This window comes from Diplotaxodon limnothrissa, linkage group LG11 (genome assembly GCF_057381915.1).
Source record: "Diplotaxodon limnothrissa isolate DT_005_m linkage group LG11, D_limnothrissa_male_GT1.1, whole genome shotgun sequence".
Classification (NCBI taxonomy): Eukaryota; Metazoa; Chordata; class Actinopteri; order Cichliformes; family Cichlidae; genus Diplotaxodon; species Diplotaxodon limnothrissa.
Genome location: NC_140606.1, coordinates 3,427,436 through 3,440,534, shown reverse-complemented (window position 1 = coordinate 3,440,534; position 13,099 = coordinate 3,427,436). Strand labels below are relative to the sequence as shown.

General features: G+C 44.3%; 1 protein-coding gene across 1 annotated transcript; it reads right to left on the bottom strand.

Moving 5' to 3' along the window:
- Positions 1–1,795: 1,795 nt before the first annotated feature.
- Positions 1,796–12,688, bottom strand: nod1 (nucleotide-binding oligomerization domain containing 1). The gene is made up of 11 exons (XM_085364981.1): positions 12,495–12,688; positions 11,879–12,053; positions 7,812–9,624; positions 7,657–7,740; positions 5,295–5,378; positions 5,124–5,207; positions 4,764–4,847; positions 4,595–4,678; positions 4,324–4,407; positions 4,137–4,220; positions 1,796–2,018 (listed from the first exon to the last, which is right to left on the bottom strand). The coding sequence occupies exons 1-11, from the start codon at positions 12,669–12,671 to the stop codon at positions 1,946–1,948; spliced, it is 2,826 nt and encodes a 941-aa protein (XP_085221107.1). The 5' UTR covers positions 12,672–12,688; the 3' UTR covers positions 1,796–1,945.
- Positions 12,689–13,099: the final 411 nt, after the last annotated feature.

Below are 13,099 nucleotides of genomic sequence, written 5' to 3'. Positions count from 1 at the left end.
TCCAAAATTTTTAAGAGGCCACAATAAAGATCGTATAGATGAACTGAGACATAATGTTGACGTACGTCTTCTTCTTCTTTCATGTATGAACATATGTGAGGGATTCATTGCATGGTTAGATACATTTACACTGACGGAGGTGTGTCACAGCCCAGGCTGTAGCCAGGATCTACCCTAACGTCAGCCGAACGCCATCCAATCAGAGCCCTGTAAATCTGTCTTACAGAGTGATTAATAAAGTTAAACTAATGACAGGTGTTATTAGTTGCAGTGACGCCCCATTAGATGCTAAATGACAGTCCACACCATGATGGGAGCTGGGTGAACTCTTTCAGTGACCAGCCTCAGATTCTCAGTTCTCCAATGGCTTTTTGCATTATTGTGTAACTTGGGTCATCACGATGGGGCTTCCCCTGTTTGCACTGGCAGGCAGAAATCCCCTGCACAGCCTGCAACTCGCTGGAAAGAAAGAAAAGAAAATCTGGCACTTATTACTGTAGGCACATGGAGGCTGATCAATACTGGACCTTTGCTTATTCCAAAGAATAAAACAGTTCTAATGTGAATATATGAGACGGTCCTGCCTCAGACTTTATCCAGTTATTAGGTCTCTACTGTCTGAAGAAGCACAAGGTAAATGTGCTGGGTTCATGACGCTCCCAGCATTTTGGCCATCATCATCATCATCATCTTCTCATTTTGAAACCACACATGGTGAGCGAGGGAGGAGAACGAACCTGAAGCTAAGTAAAAGTAAGTGGTGGTGCAGACTACAGCCTGCTGAGGGAAGGTGTGGTGTGTTTATACCTGAACTCAGGTAAGTGGCAGAAAGCTGAGACAAATAAACCAATAAGAAAAAGAAGAAATCACTCAAAGATCAAACGAGAGGCTCTGAGAGCTGCTGGTTGCTGCTGTGTTTGATAGTGTGCACCGAGAGAAACAGTCCCAGCATGCTTTTTATCTGCAAACTGTCGGGTCTGAGCCCCGACAAACAATCTGTACAATAAAAGAATCATAGCAAGCTTGAATATTTCTGTATGTGCATCCATAGAAACAGGATTTCACAGCATGTAGGTCTGTTAGCCTGTGGGGTCCAAGCAGCTAGCAGCCTGGGTTAATGTTCATACTGAACAGCACATCAAGGCACCTGTGTGTAAGGAGCTCCGGCTCTCTGAAACGACCACGCTGCCTGTTTGTTTATTAAAGATTACCTGGACCAATCAGACGGCTGCTTGGACAATGTTTTTTAACTGAATCGACCACAATGAAGCATTTTGCTTTGTTTTCTTCCTAAACAAACACGCACAAACATTCCAACACAAGGACTTGAGGCCATGTGTAAAACACGTTGGTAGTGATATACTGACGTGTTGGCCACGTCTGAAACAGTCGAATCAAAGTCTTCGCCCGTGTTCGACACAGGAACCGCATTCACACATTTGCCACTCAGGAGTGTTTGGGCTCCACTTATTTATTCTTGTAACACTTAACACTTTAGGTCACATCTATGCAGGAACACAGGAAAGAGTTCGAGACCTTTGAAACACCATCAAGTGAAAAACAGCATTTGTGTAACAGTAAGATGAATATAAAAGAGCATTTACAGTACACACAAAACAAGGTGTGCATGTGAGGAAGTCAGCATGCTGTATACTTCTTGTTTAAGCTCCCACTTCCTAACTTTTGTGGAAAACTGTGAAACACTTGTTGAAATTTTAGGGGAAAGTCCCCAAAATGAAACACGGTGATGTCGTTCAGAGATTTCAAAAAGAAACATTCTGGGTTTTTCGCTTAAGAATATTAAATAGATAAAAACACAGACAATGGAGGTGGTGCGACTTTATCCCCGCAGCATCGGGTGAAACTGTTTGCTGACACCAGCACACGGACCGAGCGCACTTCCTCCTTCACTCAGCTCCGTGCATGCGTCATGTGAGGTGCCCAGTCAGTGGAACCGCAGCCGCTTCTCCGACACAAACTGCTGCTCTTCCTCTTCAGAGAGCCGGTTTCCTTTCACGCTGCAGAAATACAATCAGACTCCAGTCATGCATTCACAGGGACAACGTTAACGACGGCCCCACGTAACCTGCAATTCACTCTGTGGATGCTGTCAAAGACGGGTGACGGGGAGAAGCTGGACCTAGTGTTGTAGAGGGCATCTCCCTGCTAGTCTGGGTCCAATGTGGATCCAGCTCAGCTCCAGATCGAGGAGATCAACACGTCCCCACCACCAGTTACTTCTGTTGGCACGTACTGGCCCGACACTTTAGATTATGCTGTGTTTTTCTTTCATTCATCATTGGTAATATCTCAATAGACCTTTTACTGACGAATCAATAAATTCTGTCTCCGCTGAACATCTGAATGATGTTTTTCCTTCCTCCTCAGTAATACAGAAAGCAGAAATTTCCTGTTTTTTTACTGAACCTGAAATGACTTGGGACAGCTTCATTCCTCTATTTTATTCGCTTGCTGTCGGTTTCAACAGAGAAATAAGGGCCATCAGCAGAGCTACACCCTTTGAGCCTATTTACGCACTAGTCCATTATTGTAGGGTCTACCTTACAGTAGAGGCGCCTGATGATCAGATCAGTGGTTCTCAAACTTTTCACAATGAGTACCACCTGATAAATTCTAACGTACCACCCTTATGACCCGCATTAAAGTACAGTAGTGTGTACATGAGACAATTTTATTTCTTATAAGAATATTATTTATCTTAACTGTCATAAACAGGATGTGACGTAATGATAATAAAAACATCTGTACCGCATTAAACCATCACAGCAGGTGGGATATCCAATCTTTAAGTCAGTGGTTCCCAAACTTTTTTTGCTGGGCCCCCCTTTGTTTTACATGAAAAATGTTTTGCTCCACTGCGGTTTATTTCACTCCTCAAACATTTAGTAAACAATTAAGCAAATACAATAATCTGCAATAAATTACAGGTAGTAATAAAATAAACTACTAACTCTGTTACGCTGCGTCCGCACCTACACGGGTATTTTTGAACACGCAGCTGTTTCATCCACCTAAACGGCGTTTCGAATCACCGAAAACGGAGATTTTTTAAAACTCCTTTTTTGCGTTTACGTGTGGACGAGGAATACAGAGTTCATCACACACCGTCAGAGGTATGTGCCTTTTTCCACGCCACGCTGTGGCCACGTTATTGTTTACATGGGATGAACTGCAGAATAGCAGATAGAGACAAAATACTGTTAATCTGACTGTCTGCAGGTTTACACGCAGTTACTGTCCCTCTGTTTACAAAGGCAGAGGCGTCACGGTGGGATTATTTTACGTGTAGTTGTTTTTTTTGTGTAATAATATTCAACATTGCTATCAAATCAAAAAAATCCTCTCTGTGCAAAATGGGTTTAAAAACATAAACAGCTGTGAGATCCTGTTTGTCTGTGATTTGAACCGAGGGAACAAATCGTGGCAGGATCAGCCTGATATTATTTGTATCCAGCTGTAACTTTACTGTATAAAGAGCAAACATCTCCAACATGTCAGGAGCAGTTAGTCATTACAACAAGTGTTTGTGAACTAAAAATCAAGAATGTGGGATCCTGTTTGTCTGTGATTTGAAGAGCCCAGCGCTGCTCCTGATACAGGGGAAACCAGTCCTGCAGGGAGACCTACCTCAGCACCTGTGCAGGTGAAGCCAAAGGGAAGATTTGCTTCACCATGTTTTCTAGTCTTTGGCTTAGAATGAAGTTGGTTTGGAAACATATTCAGCGACGCTTCATCTCCTGCTTTGCGTTTCTGTGGGCGCCTGTGCTAGCAGTGTCCAAGCCTTGTTTGTTTTTTTTCCCCTTTTCACACCGCGCCCCCCCTGCAATGGCTCTGCGCCCCCCCTAGGGGGCGGGCCCCACACTTTGGGAAGGTCTGAGCTAGCCCAACTTCAGTAACCCTGCAAACATCACTGCTGTTTAGTTTCCTGTCTTCGTTCATGTTGGAAGTGATAGCAGAGCATTCAACAGCCTCACAGTTACCGATCAGTCCCTAACTAGCTTAAGTTTGTGTCCGGAATAAGTTGGACTTCAAATAATCACCCACCCTCTGCTTGGTCTGACATAACCTTGAGGGGAGAATAAAAGACCAAGATGTCAATTTGAACTGATGCTCACCATATCTCTTTGAGTGCTTTGTTGTGAGCGAGGGCCTCAGCGAGCTGCCTGATCCCTTCCACAGTGAACCGGTTGCTGATTAACCTGCAGACCAACAAGCAGTGACTTACAAAGGACACTGAGCTGTGTAAGAGCTCCGATCCATGCTGTGTAAACAGGGTGCAGACTGATGCTGTGTTGTCCTCACCACAGGTGGGTCAGACCAGTGTTTGCCTGAATCATGTCAGCCAGGTGTGGAGCTGCATCATCGGTCATTTCATTCTCCACCAACCTAAAAAGCACAAACAGTAACGGCACACAGCCCTGAGACTGTAGTCACTCTGGAGAGGCAGCATTGACTGTGACGTAGCTCCACATCCATAAGGTCAACCATGCATTTAAGCGCTGCGAGTTCAGGTGGCGCATCCCAGCTCTCCTACATTACTGATGTCGACTGAGATAATACAGACTGCACGTACCAGAATATCCTGAGTGCCGTGTTCTCTTTCAGTGCTTCAGCCAGGCCCCGCCCACCTCTGGATGTAATGCAATTGGCCGACAGACTAGAAGACAAAAAAAGAGTAAAGATTTTAATCAGTAAGTCTGAATGGGCGTTTTTATTTTTGTGCCGTTTTTATAACTTCCTACCTGAGGTTGGTGAGGCTCGGGTGGTTCCTCAAAGCTTCTCCAAATGCTTCTGCTCCCTCATCGCCGAGACTGTTGCCCCACATCCTGCAAAAATGCACAGAAAGCCTGATCAGGCACCTCGTTACCAAGTCCTTCCTCAAATGTTTGCAGCTGGGCTAAACAACACAGCTAAAAATGCCTCTCGGTGGGATTTCTCTCTTTGTCACATCTGGTTTCAGTCACCAGGGTTATTTCTGTTGTGCCCAAACGCTCAGAATAAATGCTAGAAACTTCCTCTGTCACCATTAAAGCTGCATTTTTACTTTGTTTCTTACGCCTCAGCACTTTGCTGAATTTCCTGGATGAACACTGAATTCTTACCCAACGTCGAATATTGACGAGCTCTTCTTTATGGCGTTGGCCAGATGCCTCCCACCAACACTGGTGATCTTGTTTTTACCAATCCTACAAAGTAATGTCCAAGTATTCAAGGTTAGTAATGTTAGTAAGGTATGTTGGTTTTTTCCCCAAATGGAGATATGTTTAACTTACTTGAGAACTCGCAGTTTGGGGCATTCTTCGATGATCTGAGCAACAAGCCTGGCTCCAACATCTGTGATGTTATTGTTGTAAAGCCTGAGGACACAAATGTAAAAATATAAATCACTGTGTGTTTTTGGTTTTTTAAAAAGTGATTCAGACAGGTTTTGGAGAAAGTGGAATAACATAGCGAGCTGCTTCATGCAGGCAACTGAAGCTGCGGTGCATTATAGCACATTTAAAGGACATCAAGTGTCGGCGGAGTGCTGAACAGAGGGATAGTATCCTCAAATAAAAAGAATTACAGAAGATAAGATGAAAACATTATTCCAAACACTGTAAGACATCCATAGTTGTTTGTAAAAGTATATGTGTCTATATAAACACCAACGTCCTCGCTGACACCAAACACTCCAGCCCAAACTGAGCAGTTTTCTAACTCTGCCTCAGAAACGTCAGCAGTGCTGCTGCTGCCTGCATCAGCGTCAACCCCTCCACCATCCGCCTGGATCTACTGTTAGCAATTTGAGCGAGTTGCTGCACAACTCTTTTAAATTTGATAAACAAGTGTCTGCTGTAGATCTAGTTTCTACCAATTGCGTCTCATCTCCAAGACTAGGCATTACGTTCCGCATAAAGACTTGGAAAAGCTTATTCAGGCCTTTGGGCTGGATTACTGCAATTCCCTTTATTTCGGTCTTCAGTCTGCTCTTCTTCACAGACTGCAAACTGTTCAAAAATGCGGCGGCACGCCTTCAGACTGGAGCTGGGAGGTTTGCCTCTGTTACGCCTGTTCTAGCTAACCTGCACTGGCTACCCATTAAATCTAAATTAAAATACTGCTGCTTACTTTAAAATGATCAACAACACAGTGCTGAGCTACCTTACTGAACTCCTTCGATTGTATATTCCTGTTAGAGCACTAAGATGATCTACTCAGTTACTCTTGGTGCAGCCAAGATCTCGGCTGAAGTCTAGAGCTGACCGTGCGTTTGTCTTGGCTGCACCTGATTTGTGGAGTAACCTACTGCTATCCAATCATTTAAATCACGGTTAGAAACCTATTTATTTAACCTTGCCTATCTGATTTCTTGACTTACTCTATTTCTCTTTTAGACATATCTTTTTTTGTGCTTTTGCTATGTTTTTATTTGATTTGCATTTCATGCTATTCCTGTATCAGTGACACTGACCTGTTAGCATATTTGGTACTTTGTTGGTCTTATAATATTTATGTTCTATTTTCTGTCTTTTTTGTTAAGCACTTTGGTATAGCGTTGGTTTTTAAATGTGCTCTATAAATAAAGTTGTTGTTGTTGTTGTATGTGCCACACGTGGCTGGAGTGATGAGCTCAGAGCCTACAAACCAAACCAAGGATATTTATTCACTGTGGCCTGCTCAACGCAGAACATGGAAGTGGATCCTAAAAGGAAAAAATGTATCACTGAACAAATCCTGTCACAACAGCAAAACCTACAGACCGTTGCAGGCACAGTGAGCCAACCCGTTGTTTAGTAACATTTCTGAACCTTGGCAATGTGAAACAAGACGTGTCGAGCACAGAGCATTTCTATTCAATTCAATTCAATTTTATTTATATAGCGCCAAATCACAACAAAAGTCGCCTCAAGGTGCTTCATAGATACAGAGAAAAACCCAACAATCATATGACCCCCTATGAGCAGCACTTTGGCGACAGTGGGAAGGAAAAACTCCCTTTTAACAGGAAGAAACCTCCGGCAGAACCAGGCTCAGGGAGGGGCGGGGCCATCTGCTGCGATTGGTTGGGGTGAGAGAAGGAAGACAGGATAAAGACATGCTGTGGAAGAGAGACAGAGGTTAATAACAGATATGATTCAATGCAGAGAGGTCTGTTAACACATAGTGAGTGAGAAAGGTGACTGGAAAGGAAAAACTCAATGCATCATGGGAATCCCCGGCAGCCTACGTCTATTGCAGCATAACTAAGGGAGGATTCAGGGTCACCTGAATTCTGACTTACTTATTTCGCTCAATGACACAAATCAGTTTATAACTTTATACAACTACCACCCAGATAACTGGATCAGAGAGAGTTTGAATGCTGAGTGAGAGCAGACAGTGCTGAGCCTTTACTCTCAGATTCCTCCATGCTGTGTTAGCACTTCCACATCATTAGCAAACAGTGCACTGCTGCTGAAGTGTGAAGGAGTGAACATACACAATGGAAAACTGAACTGAACAGACTGGGCCCCTGGGTGCTACTGAGGTGTCACCGATCCCAATCTGATCCAAAAATCAGATCAGTCGCTCCCAAATGTTGATGTAATCACATCCAGCACCCTGATATAGTCTGTTGTTACGACAATGACTGGCTTTACAACGTTTACTCACCCCAAAACCTCCACAACTTTGTGTTTGCACAGCTCCTCTGCAAGAATCTCGATGCTGCTGTCGGACAGGTGATTCACACACAGTCTGCAGGGGAACAGTTGTATTAGAGCTCAGAGTTAAACGAAGCAGGTGTTTGAAAGCACGGCCGTACTCACCTCACTACGGTCATCTTGCAAAAGGAAGGCTTGAGCTGCTTCACCCCATAGTCACTGATGTTGTTGTTATCCATGTCGAGCCCCAGGACTTTCTGACGGTGCTGCAGCACAAAGTTCAGGGCGGTGCAGTCACCCGAGTACACGTTACAGTAACCCAGCTTGATGAAGCCGGCTGTGATGCCTTTCGCCGTCATCTGAGCAATGTCTTTGCTTCCCGTCTCGAATATGCACCTCAGCATCCACAGGAAGTTGGGCAAGACGTGAACTTTCTTGCCTTCCTGGCCGTCGTAGTGGGGTAAGCCACGCAGGTGCAACTTGACACTAGTGGAAAGGTACGACTTCAGCAGGGCCCGTTTCTTCTTCAGTAAGACGGGAGACACCAGATGTCCCATCAAGCCTCTTTGACTCTTGGACAGCAGGCCGCACAGGAACAGATTAGTGAACTGCAGGTGTTCGTTGGTTGCAAACGGCTTCTTTTCGCTGGGCTTTGAAGAGCTACTTATGCAGGAATCAAGAGGCAGACAAGACACCTTCCTTCTCCTGCTGCACTCTGTGAAGAACTTGAGGATGGAGCTGGCAGCAGCCTGCTCGTCCAACACCAGAGCAAAAGCCGCCAGGAAAGACTGAAGGGTGATGTGGAGGAACTCAAAGGTAGCGGAGCTCCCGCTGGCACCCTCCTCACTAACAGGTCTGAGAAAGCCGAGAGTCAGATCTTGCTCCATCACACCACACTCACTGATCTCCTCTTGGCTGGAAATGAAGCTGCCTCTCTCCATTCCCTGCAGCGCCAGCTTGGCAAACACAGCAAGAGGCCTGAGCCCTGCTTTGAACGTCTCCGAGGTGCAGCGGGTGCTTTTCTTCAGCAAAGACGGAGCAGGTGTAGCAGAGCGACTGAGGAACACTTCGGACAGCAGGAGGAAGATGTCGGTGAGCGTGATGCAGGTTTCGGGCAGATGAAAGCTGTCGTGCATTGTGTGCAGGTGTCCAAAGCTCTTAAATACAATCCAGCAGAACAGCGGGGTGGAGCACAGCCCACAGAGGTGGGGGCTGGCATCCAGCTGAATGGACACCAGCTCTCTGTGCTCCTGCTCCTTAAAGTGCAAATCAGTGTAAGTCTTCAGGTGATCTGGGGAGAACCCACGCAGAGCCACCTTCTTTCTGATCACCCTGCTTTGGATCTCAATCCCTGTCCGGGCCGTCAGCACTTTTTGAGAGCCCTTGAGTAATTTCCCACAGAGCAAGCTGATAAGCAGCTGGAGCGGGTTGGCCTTATCCTCCGGTGAAACCACCTCAGGCAGGTTCATCAGGTCGACGTCCTCCTGAATCTCATCGTAGCCGTCAAAGGTAAAAACGACTTTCTCTGGGAAGCGCAGGATGTAATCAAACACTTCATTGTCTGGATCGTGATCTGGGTAGCAGTTGTGTTTGAACAAAAGGTCTCTGAGAGAGATTTGTTCTGCGTCCTTGAAGGTGCTGAACATCCTACAGCGAAACTTAAAGAAGAAGACTGCATCCGTCTGCAACTCTTTTATGGACCAGAGGTTCTGGAGCTTCTGCAGAAGGATGGATTTTCCCACACCAGCATCCCCCATTACGTAGATGATTTCACCTTGGGGGTTGAAAGCTGCGTGATCTCCCAGGAGCTGGTCCACACTCTCTAAGAAGCCCAGGCTTTCATTGCAGTCATTTAGCAGTTCCATCACAGTGTCAGTGTAGAGGTCCTCCAGCCGCGTCTCCTCTTGCTGGCCATAGGACATGATGAAGCTGGTGTCCCGGCTCATGTCATGTCTTAACTTCTCACAGTATCTGCTGACTTAGTGCACATTAAAAAGTGTCAAAGCTTTGATCAAACTCATTCTTAAACAGATCTAGATCAGTGCATCTGTGCCGGATTCACAGCACTTCACTGGTTCCACATGCTGCCATGTTACAGCCTGATAACGAAGTAAATTCCAGTCAAGTTCAGCTCAAATTCCTGAACACAGTAGTCCATAATGACTGAAAAAACTCAGAACTGGTGCAAATGTATTGAAAATAAAAAACAAAACTTGACATGTGTAACTTTTTCCATGACACTCGGGTGCATCCTGTTTCCACCGTGGTAAATTCAGCTGATTGGGCATGGTTTGGCACACGGCTGTCTGTATAAGCATGTCAGTGGCAGCCATGAAGTCCAGTGAACGAATCATCTTCAGGTCTCTGAGACAGCATTGCACAGTGAAGCACTGTGAATACTTTCCAAATGCACTGTAACTCACAACACTACCACAATAACAGCAGGTATCCCAGCACAGCAATACTATAATAATAATAATAATAATAATAAATTGGATTTATATAGCGCTTTTCTAGGCACCCAAAGCGCTTTACAATACCACTATGATCTTCTAATCTAACTGTAGAAGACAAAACTCCTCTAGAAAGGCAAAAAAGAATTATGCGCACTAACATAGCTATTCAATTTTCCATGTGTTCACGTTTTTACAGGGTAGAGAACACATAAGCATGGGGGAAATCTAGAGTTTTATAAGGAGGTGTTGCTCTTTGTAAGAACTACAAAAAAAGTGAAGCAGAGAGAACTGAGGGAGTGGAGTGTTTACAACCCGAGTGCCGCCACTGCTCAGCTGTTTCATAAATGACCAAAAATAGCAAGAAAAACGTATCAGATTAAATAAGAAAACACAAGAGCAACTGGCCCAGTGTGAGAAAGCTCCAAAAGTGGAATATTCAGTGTAAATAGCTCCAAACGTTTAAATAAAGACTGACTGCTCATCTTGCAGCGCTGCTGTGTGCGTGTGTGCGCGCGCGTGTGTGCGCGTGCGCGTGCGCGTGCGCGCGTGCGTGTGTGTGTGCGCGCGTGCGTGTGCGTGCGTGTGCGCGCGCGTGCGTGCGTGTGCGTGCGTGTGCGTGCGTGTGCGTGCGTGCGTGTGTGCGCGTGCGTGCGTGCGTGTGCGTGTGTGTGTGTGCTATCTGTAGCTACAGACGGGGGATTTCTTCTGGGTTTCTAAAGAGAAAAAAAAGTGTGTTCTTTATGATTTCGGTGCACCGTGTTTTATTGGTCATCACATGATTTAAGGGAGAATTGCAGCGTGACGTTGACTGGTTCCAGGTAGGGAAGCTTTTGTGTGGCTTAATTACATTTAGTTAAACTTACATGAAATTTAGACCAAAAGCCTGAAAGTATACAAACAAAAGTTAAACATAACTGATATCAGTTCAAATGAATAATAAGGTAAAATGTTACAAATGTGTCCAAATGTGTTTAATAATGTGAAAAGAAATCATAAAGAATAGTGTGCCCACCTAAAAAATGGCTGTCTGGATATTTTGTATCAAATATTGTTTTGCGACAGAGTGCAGGTTGCCTTCTGTTATTAGTTGTTTCTTAGATACTGGCTTTAACCACTGCGTTAGTTACTCTAGCTTATCTTACTGTATCTGTTACCCTGTTTTATCCACACAGAAATAAACTGTGAGGGCTGACAGAGCTGCTTTACAACGTTTGTCTCATGTCCAGCTAAATCATTTACTTTTACAGTGCATGTTACATCATTTAAATCTGTGAAGTGGGCAGAAATGTGCACTGAAATTGTGGCATCACTATTAACATTTAAGACCTTTGCATACTGAACATATTTTGCTTTTCAAGTGCTTTTAAGATATTCTGAGACTTGAGGAGGTGGTAAGGCTGCGCATGTTTCATGCTCTCACAAACAAAAGTTCTACAAGTTCAAGTAAAAAATAACAAATAAAACAGCTTTAAGTCAATAACATTCAGGGACTCCTTTAATCCTGCTGCATCAGCCTGATGGTTACTGTCGTTATTCATTTAAAACACCCACATCCTCTACATATAACTTCAGTCACTCAAAAAAACCTCGCTGGTTTCTACAATTACAGTTTGAAATATAACTACACTTTCTGTATAATCATGTATAAAATATACTGTTACTCTTGTTATAGATTCTTATATTCTACCATAACGGCTCAACTGGTAACAGCAGACTGACTTCTTACAGATGTGAGAGCTGTAAAGTATGAAAGAGGTCAAAGATAATGACACCTACTTGGATCAGTGTTAACCACCTTCATCACTGCTACATCTTCACTTGGGTTGTAGTTGATCTCTTCCAGCCATGGCTGCAGGTCTATGTATGCATCACATACTTTATAAAATATGAAGATGAAATATTCACAGGCCTCCTCCCCTTTGCACTGGACCAGCTCCAGGACTTTGCGCACCTAAAAAAAAAAAGAAAAAGAAAAAAATCATGAAAGAAATTCAAATTTATATTTAAAGTTTTTAAATTGTGAAGTATGTATGCAATCTACTGACCTTAAAGGAGAGGTCAGAGGTCAAATGTCATTTTATACAGTACTTTCGATATATTCACAAAACACACAACACCTGTAGGAATGATAGCTGTCCACCAATGAATTACTAAGTTGACCTTGAAGACCTTGATGGACGATAGCTGACGTGGGTCGTTAGCATGACCTCACCCTCCACAGAGTTTTACAAACACACAATCCAAACTTTTCAAGCTGTCACGTTTACACACAGAGTGATGACACGCACACATGCAGACACTATCACAAACATCACCTCCTCGGAGAGGCAGTCAGGAGTCGTATTCAGAGATTTTTGAGCACAGTTTTTGTCTGGGATCTTCTTTTTTCTACCTGATCAGCCTTGGTGGCAGTTTGCTGAACAATCTCAACATCCTCCTGACAGAAGAAGCCACAGGTGAACAGGTTGTCCAGGATGCACTGAATGCTCCTCAGCCTGGTCACGAGCAGCTCTCTGTGGTAGGTGAGGAGGCTGGAGCACGGCACCCTGGCTTCTTTTATCTGATCCATATTTACAGGACAACAGTCAGCTCTGTGGAACAAAAGATCAGAAACGACACTGCTGACAGCATTTCAACATCACATGGTAAGTTTCTTTCTTCTCCTTCCTTATTCTCAAGGGGGTCACCTTTGTGACTTGCACATGACACAGATGGTCACACCTGATGCCCTTCCTGACACAGCCATCCCAGATATTTCTTGAACCCTGTCATCACCCTTCGTGTTTGGAACACGCGCTAACCATGTAACCACTGTGACACGATTTTTGCTAAATCAAATGAACAAAGTGAGCAACAGGACTCACACAGGTTCACTTCTTATCATTTGAAACTGATGACAATTTAGTTACAAAATTGCTCGAGTACAAACAGCAGGGTCTCGTTGGTGCTTTCAGCCGAACCTTTGTGTGAATGTAAGGACTGTTTTATTGGCTCCTT